General features: G+C 41.3%; 1 protein-coding gene across 3 annotated transcripts in view; it reads left to right on the top strand.

The window, feature by feature from the left end:
- DEPTOR (DEP domain containing MTOR interacting protein) overlaps positions 1-19,905 on the top strand; it is a gene marked incomplete at its 3' end in the record, with an annotated part of 188,702 nt that overhangs the window by 163,614 nt on the left and 5,183 nt on the right. Inside the window, exons 9-10 of one of the 3 annotated variants that reach the window (XR_014297997.1) lie at positions 8,183-9,156; positions 9,229-9,591. The exons of 1 other annotated variant lie outside the window; for it this stretch is intronic. Coding sequence is in view for 1 of the 2 variants with exons in the window: in XM_082674902.1 (XP_082531028.1) it covers positions 8,183-8,200 (18 nt within the window). Of the gene's footprint in view, positions 1-8,182; positions 9,592-19,905 lie in introns of those variants that run through there. One more of the 3 variants, XM_082674902.1, reaches the window with a different exon arrangement.

Raw genomic sequence — 19,905 nt, 5'->3', positions numbered from 1 at the left:
GATGTTGAAGAGAAGGGAAACATTTTCTCTAATTTAGTTATTTGAAAACAGTTCATTAGCAAGTAAGGGAGAAGTAAATATTCACACATGAAACAAATCTGCAAAATTGTGTGTGGAGTTTTAGGAAAGCTATAGAGCATCATTCTGCTGGGAGGTTAGATTCCAGGTTTGCATAATGACAATAATGGCAGAACTGAGACTTGAATCGGGTGTGTCTGACTCTAGGACCAGTATTTTTCCTGACTCCATCCTACATCAGTTTGGGATGAACCAGTCAAGGTGCCTCCTGCAAGCGTCAGTGATAAAGTACAAGGTCTCAGAGGCCAAACTAGATCAAATGATGTGTTAGCCCAGGGCTTTAATAGGTCAAGAACAGTGGGGAAAGAGAGAACCAAAACACAAAGCTAAAGAGGCAGTGCTGAAAGTTCAGAATGGTGAGATGTGCCGTAAGAAGGGAAATGTACTACAAGGCCAGAAGACAGAAGAGGGTAACAGGACTGAGTGTAGAGGGACAGAATCAGGAAGAGGGGCTCAACCTGGAGACTGAATTTCATGTAATGCTGGCCAAGGGGACAGCCCTGATGGACAGGATTTGAGGCAAGTGAATGAGAACAGCAGGAACCCTCCAAAAATCCCTACAAATGCCAGCTAGCATTTCTGTGTCCTGATCATGGATTACAGAAATGCACAGGTTATGAAGACTAGCTCCATTATCACTTAGGGTAGTCAGATTTGGGGTTCATGGTTTTTCCAGAAAGATTAACCACCTCATCTCCAATTTTTCTGCGCACCAGGCACCTGTATTTTAAGAGCTCACTTAGCTCTCATTGGTATAGACATATTAATAGCTGGCAAAACTACCCAATAGCATTATTAAATACACATTGTTGAATATGCTTTTGGTCTCCTGGCACTCATTCCCTTTTTTTTTTTTTTTTTTTTTTTGCTAACAACACCTATATCCTGGAGGTGAATTGCCTCTCCCTCATTTTGTATAGTTATGATAAGATGTCTATCATGGTGCCCTAGTTTCTCCTAGTGAAAGAATGGGCCCCAAACCCAAATTAAATCAACACTCTCTTCCAGGACTTTGAACTTTGAGCAGAATAACACATGAATGGGAAACACAGTTGAATTTCATGAACCCAGGTGGTCCCTCAAACCTACCCTGGTTCTTTTCTTCTCTAAGCCTGGTCCCAGAGCCTTCGGATGAAATCTGTGGGCTATGCTGACCTTTGGTGACGTGTGGAGTAAAGGCACTCAGAATCAGGACAAGGTGGTTGGGTAAGCCTGGAAGAGCGCAGGGTGTCAATTCCACAGAACAGGTGGAGACCAAGAACCAGATACAGAATCAGGTGTCTGCCAAAGAGTTCAAGCAAGTAGAAACAGTCAAGTTTAGGAGTTTAGGAAATCAGATTTCCTGATTAATTTAGAAATGAATCGTAGGTCAGTTAGGATTTTTTTGTTTGCAAATGACAGAAAACCAGCTTGAGCTAGCTTAAGGGGAAAAAGGACTTTATGGCTTTATTAACCCCATTGTGATAGGAGCAGTGATTATATAATTTATCACCCACCTGGAACACTTCTGAGAACGAAAGAGGGAGATGTTAATGATTAAGCTGGGATAACAGATGTAAACTGGGCCTGCCTTGGGCAAACTGGAATGGATCTTCATGTAAGGAAATCAGAATGAAAGAAACCTAAAAGGCTGCCAGGCATCTCTCTCTTTGTGTAACAGTTACTTTTCTCTACTTTCTACTTCTCTTGTGTGGGCTCTATTTGCATAAGCGTTTGTAGCAGGGGGCACACCGCCAGAAGGTCCAGGCTCAAATTCTTACAGATTACCAGTCAGAGAAGAAAAGATGCTCTTCCATCTGCTTCAGTATAAAATAACCTGCCCCAGAATTTCAAGCAGCCTGCCCTGTGTCACCTGATAACCCCTGGACCAATCTTTGTGAACAAAAGGATACATTCCTACCATTGGTTCACCTTGGGTCATATGCCCTTCTTGTGTCGATGACATAGGAGTACCATTAATCAATAGGCCCAGTAGTTTAAAGAAGCATTTCCCCAAAGAGAAGAGTTATTCTGAGAGACAAAACCATATATATCCACTATGACAGCCTCTTACAGAGTGCCTGCTGTCAAATCCACTGGCAGTATGGGAACCTAAAACACAGCTATTGGATAAAATACACATTATACGAAATACAGCTGTCCGAATGCTGGAGCTACCATTAACCCATGTATCCAGGAAACTCTTTACAATCCACTTTCACAAAGTGGATTGCTCTATCCCTTTGGAGTCTAGTATATAACAGTCCATTAGAGATATGGAAGGCCCCAGGGCTTGGTGTTCCTATGAGCCTCTAGAACCTCTCAAATGAAGTGAACTTACCCCAAAAAGGCATTGGCAGAACCATAAGGGCAGTGGGCACCATGAGTTTAGAGGGGGAGTTGGGAACAGAAAGACAAGTGAGGACTCCCTAGAAAAGGGTTCAGAAAGAGGACGCTAGAGGCAGACTTCCCTTCCATCACAGCTTGGCTAAGCTCCCAAATCTACCGCCACTGGCTCCTGTTTCAGCTTGTTGTTGGAAAGCACCACCGTTTATGATAAAACTTGGAACAGAGACGCTACCTTCTGCCACCCTGGGATGGTCCTCTCCACTTTGCAGAGGATCGCATGGTGGCTAAAACTCAGCAGCAGTCTGCTTTCTCCCTGCCCAGCCCTTCCCTGGGAAAAAAAAGGAGTGGATAAGTGTGTGAAAGGCTGCCTGGGTGACTGTGGGCTCCCACCCAAAGAAGCCACTCGGCACAGCGGCTGGGTGGAGAGCGAGGCCCAATGGGATACTATTTCGCAATGGATCCCTCACCACAGTGAGGAACACAGTGTTTGCTGGAGAGAGCGCTTCACCCCAAGGTCCCTCTGTGCCTTCCAGAAAACTGCAGCCTGAACTCTAATAAATAACCCAGGGCTCAGCCCAAGCCCTTGGAGCCGATGCGGCTACCCTTGCCACAGTGCTGAACAACAGGAATGTTGCCAGTAAGCCCTGCCCTTTGGAACCAGTCAGTAAGGCTGAAAACGCTGGAAGCTGGACACACTTGTTGGGACTCCACATTCTAAATGGGAGATTCCACGTGGGCTATTAATAGGTGAATTCTCTCCTGCTGAGCTTAAAGTATCTGGGTCAGTCACAGGAAATTCTTGGAACTAAACAGTATGTGAATAAACAAACAAGCATGGACATCTGGTTCAGGAGAAGTAGCTAATGAAATATGTCATAGCTCAGCTTGTTCTAGAGTTCAGGGTAATGAAACAAATTGATAGTTGATATCATCATTTCAGTGCTGGTCTATGGTCAGTGTACCTATTGGTGGTCCCATTTTGTTCATTTGTTTTTTTCAAATGTTTCGTCTCTCTTTATTCACTGTTCAAGACAGACTATTTCTTTTTCAATGTTTAATTCAAATATGGAGTGGTTGCACAGCTTGCAACCCCTTCCAGACTGAGGCACTCAATCGCCCATCTGCTGGGAGTGCAGGTGGCCAGTAACCCTCAGCTGAGCCCCTTTCTGGTCCAGCTAGAGAGTATGAGTAGAAAAGTGGTTACCAGGGGTTGCGGATGGGGAAATATTAAGAGGTTGGTACAATAGTACAAGCTTTCAGTTATAAGATGAATAAGGTCTGGGACTACCCTGGCGGTCCAGTGGTTAAGACTCTGTGCTTCCACTGCAGTGGGTGGGGATTCGATCCCTGGTTAGGGAACTGAGACCCACATGCCGAGGCGAGGCCAAAACAAATAAAAAATAAGGTCTGAGGATCTAATGTATAACGTGGTGACTAAAATTGATAACACTGTATTGTATAATTGAAATTTGCTAAGAGAGCAGAACTTAAATGTTCTCACCAAAGACAAAAATTTTAAAGGGCAAAAAAAAAAAAGAGAGAGCTGCCTTATCCAAGGTCATGGCCCTTTCCTTGGAGACAGTCCATATCTTTAAAGAAAGGACTGATGGGACTTCCCTGGCGGTCCAGTGATTAAGACTCTGTGCTTCCACTGCAGGGGCCACGGGTTCCATCCTTGGTTGGGGAACTAAGATCCCACATGCCACAGGGTGCGGCAAAAGAAAAACAAAAAAAGAAAGGACTGACGTACTGAACAGAAAATTCACAAAGACTTGAAGGGACACTGCTCAAAAGACAATATGTGGTTAGTTTGAGTGTATAAAGGCCTGACTCTCGCACTCCCAATTTGATGTCTCTGAAGGACGACCCTAATTCCAGAACTCCCTGTGGGACTGGCCAAGGACGGCTTTCCCAGTCACCTGCTCTCCCTGTTCAGTGAAGTCTTGACTCTCACAGGTATTGTTCCTGAGAGCTCCCACCCAATAAACTTTTTGCATATAAATCTCCATCTTGGAGTTTGTTTCCAGATAACCTGACCCCTGATAACGTAAAACACAGATACAGACAAGTGCGTTGACCATAACTGTACAACTTGACGAATTTTTACAAAATGAGCACACCTGTGTAACCGGCACCCAAATCGAGAAACATCCAGGGTGGACAAACAGGTCCTACTATACAGCACAGGGAACTATATTCAATGTCCTGGGATAAACCATAATGGAAAAGTATTTTAAAAAGAATGTATATATATATAACTGAGTCTCTTTGCTGTACAGCAGAAATTAACACAACATTGTAAATCAACTATACTTCAATTAAAAAAAGTAAAAAAAAAAAAGAAAGAGAGACATCCCACATGCTCTCTTCCCATTACTAAGGGTCACCATTATTATCACTTCCAATGGCATAGATTTGTCTCTTTTAGGGCTCTATTGAAATGGTGTCATATAGTGTATACTCTTTTTGTGTCAAGTTTCTATTGCTCAACATTTTGGGAGATTCACTCATGGTGTTGCATGAGGTTGTGCATAATTCATTCCTGTTGCTATATAGTCTCCCACTGTGACAAGATAATGCCATTGATTTATCTACTCTGTGGTTGATGGGCATTTGGGTAGTGCCAGTTTGAGGCAGTTATGAACAGCACTGCGAAGAACATTCTAGAATAGGTCTTTGGCAGGGCATGAATGCTGATTGCTGTAGGGAATTTAAAATACTTAGTTTTAGTAGATATTACCAAACACATTACCACTTTCCAAAGTGGCTGTACCAAGTTATACTGCCACTTGCAGACCATGAACATTAAAACCAATACTTGGTGTTTTCCATCCTGAGCCATTGGGGTGGTGAGTATATTGTGGTTTTAATTTGCATTTCTCTGGAGGCCAATGAAGCTGAGCACGTTTTCATATGTTTTTGGCGATTTGGATATTCTCCTTTGAGAACGTTCAAGTCTTTGCCCATTTTCTGTTGGGTTATCAAGACAATTCTTTCTTTATTGTTGGCTGTTGGGAAACCCTACAGAGATCATCTTTGGTATAGAGGGAAAGAGGAATGGTATTTTGTCCAAGGACAAAGCATGCAGGAAAATATGCAGGAGATGATAAACACGGGCTTCAAAGTTGCTGGAAAAGGGAAGTAGAAATGAGATTCATCCACAGCAGCAAAGCCATAGACTCATGTGGAGAAACGTAAATTGAGATGGCGTCCAGGAAGCCATGGACACAGATGGGGTCCAGCTGTGGGATGCAGGGAAGCCAAAGAAGTGGCTTTGGGTGGGTACCAGCAAGAATCACAGGAGTCCGCTCAACTGATAAGACTCTCAATACATAAGAAACTTTATTCACGATTGCCAGAATAGTTAGAAAAGGCTGTGGTTCCCGGGGGGCATCCAAACAGAGGTTAGAACGAAACAGAATGGTTATTGTTAGACTTGTATATCCAGGCAGAGTCACAAGATCATTAAGTGGGTAGCACGGTTTTAGAGCAGAAGAGTGGGTGCACGCTGTTTCAGGTTCACTCAACCACCACATGTGAGAAATAACAAGGGCAGAGTGACCGAGAACACAAAAACAAAAACATCATTTTCTAGGCAGCTGTGTTCCTGGGGCGCAGTCCACAACGTCAAACAGTAGGAGGGGGCCAGAGTCAGATCTACTGTGACTTTGCCTCCTCTTTCTACCTGTCTAAATCAGCCCTCTCCACACCCCAGCTCTGGCGTCAGAACAGTCCTTACCTGCCCCGGGGACTTTTGAAGCTACTCTGGACCTTGTTTTTCTATCAGTTTGACCTGAAGGGGTTTCTCATGCTGATTCTTGGGTCCCGGTGGCTCACCCTAAAAACTGGGACCCTGTTTTGCCCTTTTCATACCGCTATCTGAGGACCTGTGCTCTGGTGCAGACCTTAACTGTTTTGTTAAGAATAGGTTCTCCTCAGGAACCTTTTTATTTTAGAGTTGGGGTGAAGAAAATGGATACTTTCCACAAACCTAGTCCACCCTATTGATCCTGCAGGAACCTTGTGCCTGTTAGTTACTAGATAAGGACTTCAGAAAAAAATTACTTTCATTCATTGATTCAGTGATCCTTTTTTTTTCTTAACATCTCTATTGGAGTATAATTGCTTTACAATGGTGTGTTAGTTTCTGCTTTATAGCAAAGTGAATCAACTATACATATATCCTTTTTTGTGCATCTGAAGAATAGGGAAGCTCAGACTCCTTTCTCTCAGTGTTTAACCTTCTTTTATGTTTTTGTTGTTTAATAGGAAGAATTCGTTGCAAAACTCTAAGCACAGTTTCTACAACAGGGGTTCTCAACTGGGATTGATTTTGCCCCCAGGGGACATTCATCAATGTCTGGAAACATACTCGGAGCATCTAGTGGGTAGCATCCCTGGGTGCTGCTAGACATCCTACAGTGCACAGGACAGCCCTCACAACAAAGAATCATGTGACTCCAAATTTTAATAGTGCTACAGTTGAGAAACCTTGTTCTGCACTAAACCCTGGCTCTTTCCAAGGCCAGGCATTGCTTTTTGTGTTGTGGTTATTCCAAACCAAATTCTTTGGCATTATATTTACTACAAATATCAATAACTTATTAGCACTTACTATGAGATGTGCATTGTGCTAGGACCTTTGCATTTATTATCTCATTTACTCATCAGGAAAATAGGACATACATAATATTATTGTCATTTTACACATAAGGAAACAGAGGTTCAAAGAGATTAAATAATGTCCCCAAGGTTATATAGCTCATAAGTGGCAGAGCCGGCATTTGAAACCAGGTTTGACAAAGCCTAGGCCTTTTACCAACTTACTTGACTAGTTATTGTAATAATTTCATTACTTGACATTTTTATGAGGTTTTGTAGTTTTAAAGCACTTTCACAAGATCAGCCCCAAAGCAGGGTTTCGTGGTAAAGCACCAGCTTGAAGTCTAACATGTGTTTGAGTCCTAGTCCTTTGCTCACCTTGTGACCTCGGAGAAATGACTTGACTTCTTTCGGCCTCTGAATTCTCATCTCTAAAATGAGAGCATGGAACTAGATGATTTTTCAGGGTCCTTCCACTGCTACTCTTTTTTTTTTTTTTTTTTGTGGAGCGCAGGCTCTGGACGCGCAGGCTTAGCGGCCATGGCTCACGGGCCCAGCCGCTCCGCGGCATGTGGGATCTTCCCGGACTGGGGCACGAACCCGTGTTCCCCGCATTGGCAGGCGGACTCTCAACCACTGCGCCACCAGGGAAGCCCCAGTGCTAATCTTTTTACCGAGAGATGATATAAGGTAAAACTGCAATCTGTATCATTGGCTAGCAAACTTCTTGATTATAATGTACAGTAAGAGATTCATTTTGCATCATGACTCAGCATATACACACACACACACACACACACACACACAATTGAAACATACGTTTTACAGAGCATACGGAAGCTGCCAGACCCACCGGGTTTTGCTGCCGTAATACACAATCTCCAAATCTCAAAGCAGCCAGCGTTTTGTCTGGCTCACAAGGTGGTTGGGGACACAGCTCCACCTTGTCCTTCCAGGACTCAGGCTGATGGAGCAGCCTCCATCTCAAAGGTCACCAGTTTTTTTTTTCCTTTTATTTTATTTTTTAATTTTTATTTTATATTGGACTATAGTTGATTAACAATGTTGTATTAGTTTCAGGTGTACAGCAAAGTGATTCAGTTATACATACACATATATCTATTCTTTTCCTTTTTCATTTTTCTATTCTTTTTCAAATTCTTTTCCCATTTAGGTTATTACAGAATATTGAGCAGAGTTCCCTGTGCTATACAGTAGGTCCTTGAGAGCCTGCATGCCACAAACTGCAGAGCCCACACGCCCTGGAGCCCGCGCGCCACAACTAGAGAGAAGCCTGCGCACCACAACGAAGAGCCCGTGCTGCAACGAAAGATCCCACATGCCTCAAAGAAGAACCCACGTGCTGCAACTAAGACCTGATGCAGCTAAAAAAAAGAAAAATAGAAGAAAAAAAAAAAAGGACTGGCTTATATCCAGTTGGAAGTGAAACAGTTAAGAGTAAATCCTAGTTTTAGCCAATCAGAGGTTATTTTACTGGTTTTACACAGGAAATGTCATAGTGTCCATGTTTCTGCTTAAAGAGAAAACAAAACCAATCAGAACGTTGCTTTATTTTAACACAATTAGTCAGGCTCTCATCACAGGAAGCAAACTCTAATCACTCTCATCACATCCACTGATACAGCAGGAGCAGATTATTGATCTGGCTGAAGAGGGGCAGACCCGCAGTGACTGAACTGAGCAGGTATCCAGAGTGCTGCAGTATTTAGGAAACAAAGAAAAGCCACCCCTTGGATCATGGATGTTATGGTTAGGAAACCCCCAGTACCTCGGACATTATGAAACAACAACTGAGTTTGTAGGAAACAGACTGAACCCACACCCTAGAATGAGAATTATTTACAGTCTACAATTAACATTCTATAATTATATGGCTCAAACTCCATATATGGCTCTCACAACAGTGAGAAGCCCACGTAACACACAAAAAAAAAAAAAAAAGAAAGAAAAGGAGTCCTCAAATCTGGAAGCTTCTCCCACCCAGCCTATAGCCTGGGGTTGTCTTTGTGCTCACAGCTTCCCAGTGAGTCAGAAGATATCTGAATGCTTGGATCTGCCTGACGTTTTGCTGTTTATTTAGGACAAGACCAAGCCAAGAGTCACATCATTTAAAACACGTGAAAAGAGGTAAGTAATTTGTCTCCTATTAAAAAGGTGAGACGCATTGACAAGATTAACAGAGGCCCCTCCCTTCTGCAGAATCCAGCCCACAAACTGGGTGGAGAGTTGGACGTGAACTGTGAAGAGAGCGAGAGGGAAGGGCGGGTCTCGGACTTGGCGGATTTCGGTTGGGTGTGGATTCTGTGTTTGCAAGAGAAGATGCCGCAGGGTCTTTCTGCAATGAGAAGCCCCATAACAGAAATTAAGGTAGGTCCTGGTCCATAGACTTTTTTTTTTTTTTTTTTTTTTGCTGTACGCGGGCCTCTCACCGCTGTGGCCTCTCCCGTTGCGGAGCACAGGCTCCGGACGCGCGGGCTCAGCGGCCATGGCGCACGGGCCCAGCCGCTCCGCGGCATGTGGGATCTTCCCGGACCTGGGCACGAACCCGTGTCCCCTGCATCGGTAGGCGGACTCTCAACCACTGCGCCACCAGGGAAGCCCATAGACCTTTTTTTTTTTATTCAAGAGATATCTCAAATGCCCGACTGACAGGTGGTTGATGGACACGTGTGGAGAGGCACAGCCTAAGACAAGAGTGAACGGTGAGGCTACCACTAGTGTAGAAGGCATGCTCCTCCTAAAGCATTCAGCTCACATCTTTAGTTGTTTTAAAACAACATAGAACAAAATCACTGCCCCAACAAAACACCTCTGCAGGCCCCATGCTCCCCTCGACCCACACATTAATAAATCCTGATTGAAAGGGTTAGAAGCTGGTGGAGCGGTGCCTCTGCCTATTCTAAAGGTTGCAAATTTGCCATTCAGTGTTCTTTTCACTTTGCCACTTCAGCCTTGCTCATAAGGAGAGCCTTACTCAGATGATTTACCCAAGAACATGGTGATAATTCTTTCTGGAGACAAGGGTAGAATGGATCGTATTAATTACATCCAGGTGTGGTTATTTACTGTGTTAGAGTTTAGAATCTATACCAGTAAACATAAAGATGATTTTGCATCCATCAGTACTATCTGGTTATGGAAATGTGTTGATTTCCAGAGTTATTTAAACTTTATCTCTTTAAGCAAACGAAAGCCATTAAGCCAATAATAATAAGTAACATTTATCCTTCTGTGAGTCACACGCTATATACTTTGCATGGAATACCTCATTGTCTCATTTAATGCTTGCAACAACCCTCCAACGTAGGTATTGTTATTAATTTCATTTTACAAATAAGAATGCCGCCGAGGACAGAGAGGTTGTGCAACTTTTCCAAAGTCACACAGTAAGTGGCAGAGATGGAATTTGAACCTGGGGGTGTGGCCAAGTTACCATCCATAATTCTAACTAATTAACTAACAGTAAACCTCTTGTCCTTCCATGGACTCCACGAATTCTCTTGAATTCTTTCGTAGGCCAGTGGAGGGAGATACTGCAGAGCCTTAGACCTGCAGCCATCTTTACTCCCACTGCCTGGCAGAAAGAGAGTTTCATGAGGCGTGTTCCTTGCAACCCCTTGACCCCTATTTCTTCCTGGAGCATCGTTATCTCTGTTGAAGTTCCTCAGAGCAATGGCGAGGGTCTCGGAGTAAGGGCCTAACTGCATACTGACTGCCAGTTGGAGTGTGTGAGAGAATGTCCAGGTTGTGCGTGGACAGGTAGATGAAAATCCTATGAGCATGAAAGCCTGATGCATCCCAGGTGAGTGAGCTAGGACTGGATGGCTGTTCCCCAGGGTTAAGACTTCCAAAACTGGGGAGACCACTTGGCTTCCTTTTGACTTCCCAGGTAGCATGCCAGATACGGAAGGCATGCCCCCTTGAGGAGTGAAAATGTTTTGGGGTGCAGAAGCTTGGGAATGCTTGGGAAAATGTTCGGGGTGCACCTGCTGGGAATTAAAAAAGAGAGATTTTTTTTTTAGTTCAACGCCGGTCAAGATGTTTTCTGCTTCAGTACCACGGGGACTTGGTATCAGGTCCCTAGAGAAATAAGGACATAAAGGGATTGATAATGAATCAAATAGCAAAGAAGAGCAAGGCCGATACGCAGCCTTAGGACAGGGAGGGAGTGAAGCTGTCTTGCTTGTGATGGAATAAAAGAGTTTGACCCAGGTGGGATAACATTTCAGTATCTTCAGCCTTTAACAGGCTGTAGCTGTTGCAGTTTGTAAACTGCTTTCTCTCGGCCTGGATAGGGTCTGGGTTCCTCCTTGGCTGTCTTAGTCTCACTTTGGCTCTGTCTGGCCCAACAGATCACCTGAGTTTCTGCCACATCTCCCACCTAAGCCCTCTGGGCCTGCCTATCCATTGCCCATCCACCGTCTGGCTCTGCCCCGTGGCAGCCTCATCCTCTGCCACAGGGTGTTGGGTAGGTTTGCAGGTTCTGCTGCCTTCCAAGGTCTCTTGGAGCTTCAGGGACTCCTGGGCCCTGGGACTGAGAGCTGCCTGGAGAACCTCAAAGTCAAGGCCTCCCTCTACTAACTGCACCGACCACCAGGTTGCCAGAAGTGGCTGTCACTTTTCAGAGTCTTAACTGAGAAGGAAGGTAGAAATCTCTCTTCCTGTTGGCTTTCTTCTCCAGGTTTTAGGCTTTCTCCTGGAGAGGGGAAGTCAGGACACACTCTGAGCACTGCATTCTTCATCCTTCTTCTCTGACCTCTGTGATTTAAGGGAACTTAAAGTGACTCACTGAATAACCTCTTTGGACTTTAGTTTCCTCATTTGGTCCATTCTCACTTTCTTCTTCCCATAATCCCATCAGTTACAAGAGGTGAGCTTTTCTTATTTCCCTGACATTGCAGCCACCTTGAAACATGGAGCAAGAAGTCTTTTTTTTTTTTTTTTTGGCCCTCCCACACCCATGTGGCTTTTGGGATCTTAGTTTCCCGAGAGCCCGGGGCCATTGGCAGTGAAAGCGCAGAGTCCTATACTAGGAAGAACCCTTTGAATTAGTCCACTAGGCTTAACCTTGATGTAGTAAAAAGACTCCACAGCTAAAAGCTACTGCAAACCCTCATTATCTCTCCCCATAAAGCCTGATTTTATTGTCTTTCTAAAGAGGGCAAATACACTCTATCACCCTGAGGCTTAATAATGGCTCCTTCTCAGAGGTGAGAGAGTGCAATAAAACATAATTCAAGGGCGAAATTACAATGCACAGCGCTAACATTTCCAAACCACATTTTTAAAACTATCACCATCTAACCATTCCCTCAAGGTCTCCTTTATATTGAAGATCAGCACGTATTAAATTGGAAGCATATTTCTGCTCTGCAAATTGATTCATGTTTCACTCAGATTAAACTACTCATCTTCAGTAACAGGTGTCAGGCACCTACACCCTAATCCGTGTCCACAGTAAATGGAGATCTTATCCGAGGGTCTTTTGGTGAGAAGTTAACCATTTCCAGCACACAGCAAGTGCTCTTTCATCCAGGAGACCATTTGAGACGATACAGAGTGGAAAAACCACTCAATCTGCAGTTGGGAAACATAAGCCGTGGTCCTTGTTTTGCCACTCTTGACCTCTGTGATATAAGGGAATTTAAAGCGACTCCCGTAATAATCTCTTTGACCTTTCGTTTCCTCCTTTGATAAGACGTTCTCTTTAAGGACCATTCTCAATATTTATATTGTTACTAAAAAACAAAACAAAACAAAAAACCTTCAGCATTCTTCATTTATAATGTTATGGAATGCTGCCCCCTTGTGTTTTCTCGGGGTTCATCTAGCTTTACAAAATTTAAATACATTCTTCATTTTAAATTGATTAAAATTCTTCATTTAAAAATTGATCTGTTATGCTCAACTCCCACTGAATCAAATATTCCTGATACTTGGTTTAAAAAATAAATTAAAAGAAGTTCCCTTGGGACTTCTCTGGTGGCTCAGTGATTAAGAATCTGCCTGCCAATGCAGGGAACACGGGTTCGAGCCCTGGTCCGGGAAGGTCCCACATGCTGTGGAGCAACTAAGCCTGTGCACCACAACTACTGAGCCTGTACTCTAGAGACCGTCAGCCACGACTACTGAGCCTGTGTGCCACAACTACTGAAGCCAGTGCACTTACAGCCCGTGCTCTGCAAAAAGAGAAGCCACCGCAATGAGAAGCCCGCGCACCGCAATGAAGAGTAGAGCCCGCTCGCCCCAACTAGAGAAAGCCCGCAGGCAGCCGCGAGGACCCGACGTAGCCAAAGATAAATGAATAAAAATAAATTTAAAAATTCTAAAGTTAAAAAAAAAAAAGAAGTTCCCTTATAAATGCCAATCCCATTCCATTAAATCGGTCATCCTTTCTTATTTGGAATGCTGAAGATACTCAGATGAAGAATTGTGTTGTAACTCATCTGTCACTTGGGAAATTGTGGAAAATTTGTTTTTGGGAAATTGTGGAAAACATTGTCCAAACAAATTCCAGTGCCTAGGATCACTTAAGGACTTTAAAATGACTTCCACTGTGCAGTTCCCTCAGTCAGATTCAGTACAAATTATATTTTTAAAATAAATGTTCTAATAGAATTAGAATATACATACACAAAGTGCACAAACCATAAGTGTACAGCTCAGTAAATTATCAAAAAATGAACCCAACACCTATAACCAAAATCGGAGTCAGGAAATGGAACATTACCAGAGCCCCAGAAGCCTCCCTAGGTGCCCCTCCTAATCACTACTCTGTCCTTTCTTTCCAAAGGTAACCACTGTCTTGACTTCTAATACCATAGGTTCATGAGGTAAGGGTGAGGGAAGCAGTCTATATCTTGATCTGGGTTAGATGTGTAGGGTGATGTCACATTTTATATATTACATATGTAAGAATACATTGAGACATCATACACAAAAATAAACTCAAAACGGCTTAAAGACTTAAGTATAAGACATGACACCATAAAACTCCTAGAAGAGAACATAGGCAAAACATTTGCTGACATAAATCGAAGTAATTCTTTCTTAGATCAGTCTCCCAAGGCAAAAGAAATAAAAGCAAAAATAAACAAATGGGACCTAATCAAACTTAGAAGTTTTTGCACAGCAAAGGAAACCATAAACAAAATGAAAAGACAACCTATGGACTAGGAGAAAATATTTGCAAATGATGTGACAAACAAGGGCTTAATTTCCAAAATATACAAACAGCTCATGCAGCTCAATACCAAAAAAAAAAAGCAACCTAATCAAAAAATGGGCAGAAGACCTAAATAGACATTTCTCCAAAGAAGGCATACATGTAGCCAACAGGCATGTGAAAAAATGCTCAGCATTGCTAATTATTAGAGAAATGGAAATCAAAACTACAATGAGGTATCATCTCACATCAGTCAGAATGGCCAACATCAAAAAGTCTACAAATAACAAATCCTGGAGAGGTTGTGGTGAAAAGGAAAAACTTCTACACTGTTGGTGGGAATATAAATTGGTGCAGCCACTATGGAGAATAGTATGGAGGTTCCTTAAAAAACTAAAAATAGAGTTACCATATGATCCAGCAATCCCACTCTTGGGCATATAGCCAGAAAAAAATGAAAACTCTAATTCAAAAAGATACATGTACACCAATGTACATAGCAGCATTATTTACAATTGCCAAGACTTGGAAGCAACCTAAATGTCCATCAACAGAGGAATGGATAAAGAAGATGTGAGATACACACACACACACACACACACACACACACACACACACACACACACACGAAGGAATATTACTCGGCCGTAAAAAAGAATGAAATATTGCCATTTGCAGCAACATGGATGGACCTAGAGATTTTCATGCTAAGTGAAGTAAGTCAGAGAAAGACAAATACCATATGATACAACTTATATGTGGAATCTAAAAAAAATGATAAAAATGAATGTATTTACAAAACAGAAAAAGACTCACAAACATAGAAAACAAATCTATGGTTACCAAAGGGGAAAGGAGAGGGGAGGGATAAATTAGGAGTTTGGGATTAACAGATATACACTACTATATATAAAAAGATAAACAACAAGGACCTACTATATACCACAGGGAACTATATTTAGTATCTTATAATAACCTATAATGGAAAAGAATCTGAAAAAGAATATATATGACTGAATCATTTTGCTGTATACCTGAAACTAACACCACATTGTAAATCAACTATACTTTTATTTTTTTAAAATCAAAGAAAAAAATACATTGAGCTCTATACTTAAGTTTGTGCATTTTGCTGCATACAAATTACACCTCAGTAATTAATTCCAGCTTTTCTAGTTGGTTCTCAATGGTAGAGCTGACTCAAAATAACCTTATTTTTATGTTAACACCTTACCTAACTGTAGTATGATTATCAAAACCAGGAAATTAAAATCATTACTATGCTATTAACTACAATGTAGACCTCATTCCAATATCATCAGTTTTTCAACTGTTGTCCTTTTTGTGTTCCAGGATCCTATCCAGGATCCCGAATTATATTTAGCAGTTATTTCTCCTTCATCCACTCCAATCTGTGACAGTTCTGACTGGAAGCTTCTCTTTCAGACACACAAATACAATCACACCTGAAGTTTCATGATGTTTAACGGCTTCTTATAGATTGGACCCTAGATTTCCACCATTTCACTAGGTCTTCTCTTCAAGACCTACTTTGTTCCAATATAGTAACGCACTGTCACCAAGGACATGTGGCCTTGTCCCCAGGTCTAATTGCTTCTCTCAAGGAGTAGCTGTGTCAGGTCAGGCTGACTCCACTCACCTCCTGGAATTTTTGTAAAACTTGTCTCTCTCATGAGCTTAGAAATTCAAGAGACATCTTTACTGTCACTTCAAGGCTGGATTAATGGTGGCACTGATGGTGTGCAGCTAGCTACACCACCACTTACCTTTATCAATTTCTTTGATGTGTGCCAGGATGTGATGAGCTTGGGATGGCTTAGACGTCATTATTGTAGCCAGAAATTGTCCAGTTGTGTATGGCCAGGTTAAATAGGATAGTGGGAAGAACATACAGGTGTGTGTGAGAGAGAATGGCAAATGTAGAGCAGGAAGGAGGGTTTTCACTCCAAAACAGTATTAGGATCTTAATGCTTGCTTCAGGCTCTCTTTCCTAGAGAACCTTGTCTAACACAAGGGATTTATTTAAAATAATACTAGCTCATGTCTCAAAATGAACCTATGTTGTGTCTGGCCCTGAGTCAAGCCCTTTCACTGGATTATTGAATACAAACTTCCCAATAGTCCAATAAAATGGCATTATCTTGCAGATGAGGTAACCATCACGCAGAGAAGTTAGGTAACTTCTTTAAAGATCACACAGTAAGTAGGATGCTTTGTTTTAGGAGCATGCTGTTATTCTAACCAACTTTATATAGAATTACCTGGAGAACTTGCTTCCCATAGCACCACAATATTAATGACTTGGACATGCAATGCCTGTATTATTCGTGCAAAAAGGATTCTACCCAAGCAATTAAACACAGAATACTTAATTGAAAAGGTTGAGAAGGTTTTGTCTGAATGAGGAGCTTATTAAAAATGTGTTTAAACATAAAACAAACTCTCTTTTTGTGGTAATGGTGTAGAAAATAAACCCATGAAAATTTAAGAGCTAATTTTGGGAAAAAAATTGCTTGAAGCAGCTTGTGTAAGTGATGTAGGTAGGTTTTGATCCATCATTGGGTTGTGAAATATATTGAGTGGGTTGAAACCAGTGCCAAAAGAAAAGAAAAGAAAAGAAAAATCTTATAAAAAAGAATAGGATAGAATAGAAATGATCTATTTACACATAGTAAAAGTGTGTATTGTTTTGTGAAGCTTTTCTTTGTAAATGTGTGTTAGAGTATATGTGTGTGTGATGTAATTTTTTTCCATTGCGGTGAAAAAGGTTTTTAAAACACTGATATATTTGGTGACAGTATCACATAGTTTAAAAAACAGAACAAAATGTTTCTGGAGTCAAAGACATGTAGGTTCAAATTATTTACCCAACTATAATTTTAGTAAGAATTTAAGTCCAATCTGCTTGCTTTCCTGCTGCTCTTCAATGGAGAGTATTGTAGAAAACATTTAGAGTCTCCTGAATTTTCTTTTCATGAGTAAGACCATGTCTCTTAATGCTCACAAAACATCACTGAAATGCACTTCTAAGAGGCTGTGTTCCAAACTTACTTCTACCCATGATGGGCTGGACCCCACAGACCTTTGCACCTGGTTCTTACATATCATCCATCATGGCATCTTTCTCACTCTCTCCACACCTGGGAGAATCTTAAGGTTGTTGAGGGACTTGGGCTAGTACTTGACTCAGATTCTGACATATCTTTGGTACAGAAAATGTTTATTCTCAGAATCATTTCTTCCCAGATGATTCATTCCTGAGACCAAACAAAGCATCCAAGTTTTTAGGGACATTCTTGGGCAGGAGAAGACCAGGAGGTCATCTAGTCATGGTGAAATGGAAAACAATTAAACTGGGGAGGAATCTGAACTCCCTTTTGGCAGTACCCTCTATTTTTCCAGGCTTGCTGCCCAAGCATAGATTCACTCGGCCTTTAACAGCCATCTACATGACACAGTAGGAATCATTTCATGACAGAAGTAGGGGCTGGAAAAGACCTAGCTTAATATCAAACCAGATAGTCTGAGGATGGGAAGGAGACTCAACTTCTTAGTGTTTCCACAACCCTTGTGTTTACAACTAGATTCCTCTTCCCTGGAATTTTAACTTCTACTCTTGGAGCAGAGAACATTTTTAAATGCTTTCACACTAGAAAAGACCCACCCACAAATTAAAAAAAAAATAACCTCTGTAAAAATTATAAAAGAAAGGCATAATAATTATAGAGAACATTAACAACAGAGAGAAGCAAAAGAAGAAAATTTACATTATCTCACCACTCATGGAAAGCTGTGGTTTACACCTTGGTATATATTCTTCCAGACTTTTTTTTCATGCATATAAAATACAAGTCGTTTGTTTCGCTGTTATGATTGTCATTTAAACATCACATACAGCCATGATAATTCCTTAGGATAATTTCTACAAGTGTAATTACTGTATTTCCTGAGTCAAAGAGTACACACATTTTGAAGGTCCTCTGTCTCAGAACTAGTTTTCATATACGTTCCTAGCCGTCCTTTCCCCTCTAACTTTTATATGCAACCTGTTGAGATTCACAGCACTGCTGTTGTTGTTCTGTTGTAGTCTATAATATCCCCTTTTGCTGAGGAATTATTTGGTGAAAGACAATGTCTGGTCATTTCCCCGAAGGGTAGCAGAATATGCCTTCCCAAATATGCCACTTTAGTATAAAAGATTCTTTTGAACTGAAGGCAAATGAGAAGAAGCAGGTACAAGAAAAACTCTCTGCCTTTCCCTTATTTGCTTAAGAGCACAATATAAATTTATAAAGGTGTCCCTCCCTGCTCCTCTTTTCCATAAAGGGCAGAAGTTAATCACCAGAGACAACTCTAGTCCCTTGTGAGCTTACGAGGTGGCACCATAGGAATCTGCCTAACAAGCCTTGCTAAACTTACCATTTACCTACCGTAAGTTAGTGGCCTCATATATTTCTCTTCCCACAGTTTGCCACCCCTAGAAGCTCAAAGTCTTTTTTTCTTTGTTTTATCACCTCTCTAAAAATGTATTGTTCTTTTGGTAAGATGCTCTATAAGACCAAGTTCTAACCATCCCTTTGAGTTACTCATCACTGGGTATTCCCATGTGTATGCACAATGCACATGTTAGTAAACTTCTGTTTGTTTTTGTCTCGTTAATCTGGTTTTTGTTAGAGCCCCAACTGGAGAACCTAAGATAGATAGCTGGTCTAGAGTCCTCCTCTCGTCCCCCAAAATGCAAAATTTTTAATCTGTATGTTATACAATTAAAATGAGCTCAAGAAACAACTGTGATACATCTTAGATATAAATATTGTGAACTGACATTAATTGGTACAACTGTTGAGACGTACAAGTATAACCAGAAAGCACAGGGCAGTTAGCTTTTTTATGGATAAAACGTGACCAATGGCAGTAGGGTTACAGGGGAGCTTATCTTCTTAGAGGTATCTCTGTAAGGCAACATTGCAGGAAAAAAAAGTTACAAGATAGGAGAGGCAATTGGTTTACATTTTCAAACTTATCAAATTTCACATGAGAAATCCAACTCATTAGACTCTAAGGTTTAGTTCAAATGTTACTTCCTTAGTGGAGCCTTCTGTATTAGTCAGGGTGCAGAGAAGCAGAACCATTAGGAGATAAACATAGTTGTAAGAATGAAACAGTCTTTGTGACACGATGTCTGGATAGAGTGTACCATTTTGCACACACTAGTATTCTTATACATTGGTCAGCAATGTATAAGAATACTAGTTACCCTATAGCTTTGCCAACAGAATATATCATAATTATTAATTTTTGCCGCTTAGATAAGAAATGGTATTTCTCCTTTTAATTTGAATTGAATTATGAGTGATGCTGAAGAGCTTTTCATAAGTATAAGGAACATTTATATCTTTTTAGGGGGCTACTTTCTGCTTCATGTTTTTTGCCCATTTAGCTAATGGGGTTTGATCAATTTCACCTTGGTGTTAAGAGTGCTTTACACGTTAGTGATATTAGTTCTTATCGGCAATATATGCCGTTAAGTATTTTCTTCCACTTTGTAATTTGCCTTTTGACTTTGCTTATAGAGTTTTGTGCCATGCAAAGCTTCTTTAAAAATATTTTTATTTTTATCTAGTTGAATTCATGAATCTTTTCTTTTGTTGTAAATTTTTAGATGTATTTAGAAAGTCTTTCTTTACAGG

Source organism: Grampus griseus (genome assembly GCF_964374135.1).
Source record: "Grampus griseus genome assembly, chromosome: 17".
NCBI lineage: Eukaryota > Metazoa > Chordata > Mammalia > Artiodactyla > Delphinidae > Grampus > Grampus griseus.
Note: the sequence above shows the minus strand (reverse complement) of the source record. Positions and strands in the feature narration are given on the sequence as shown.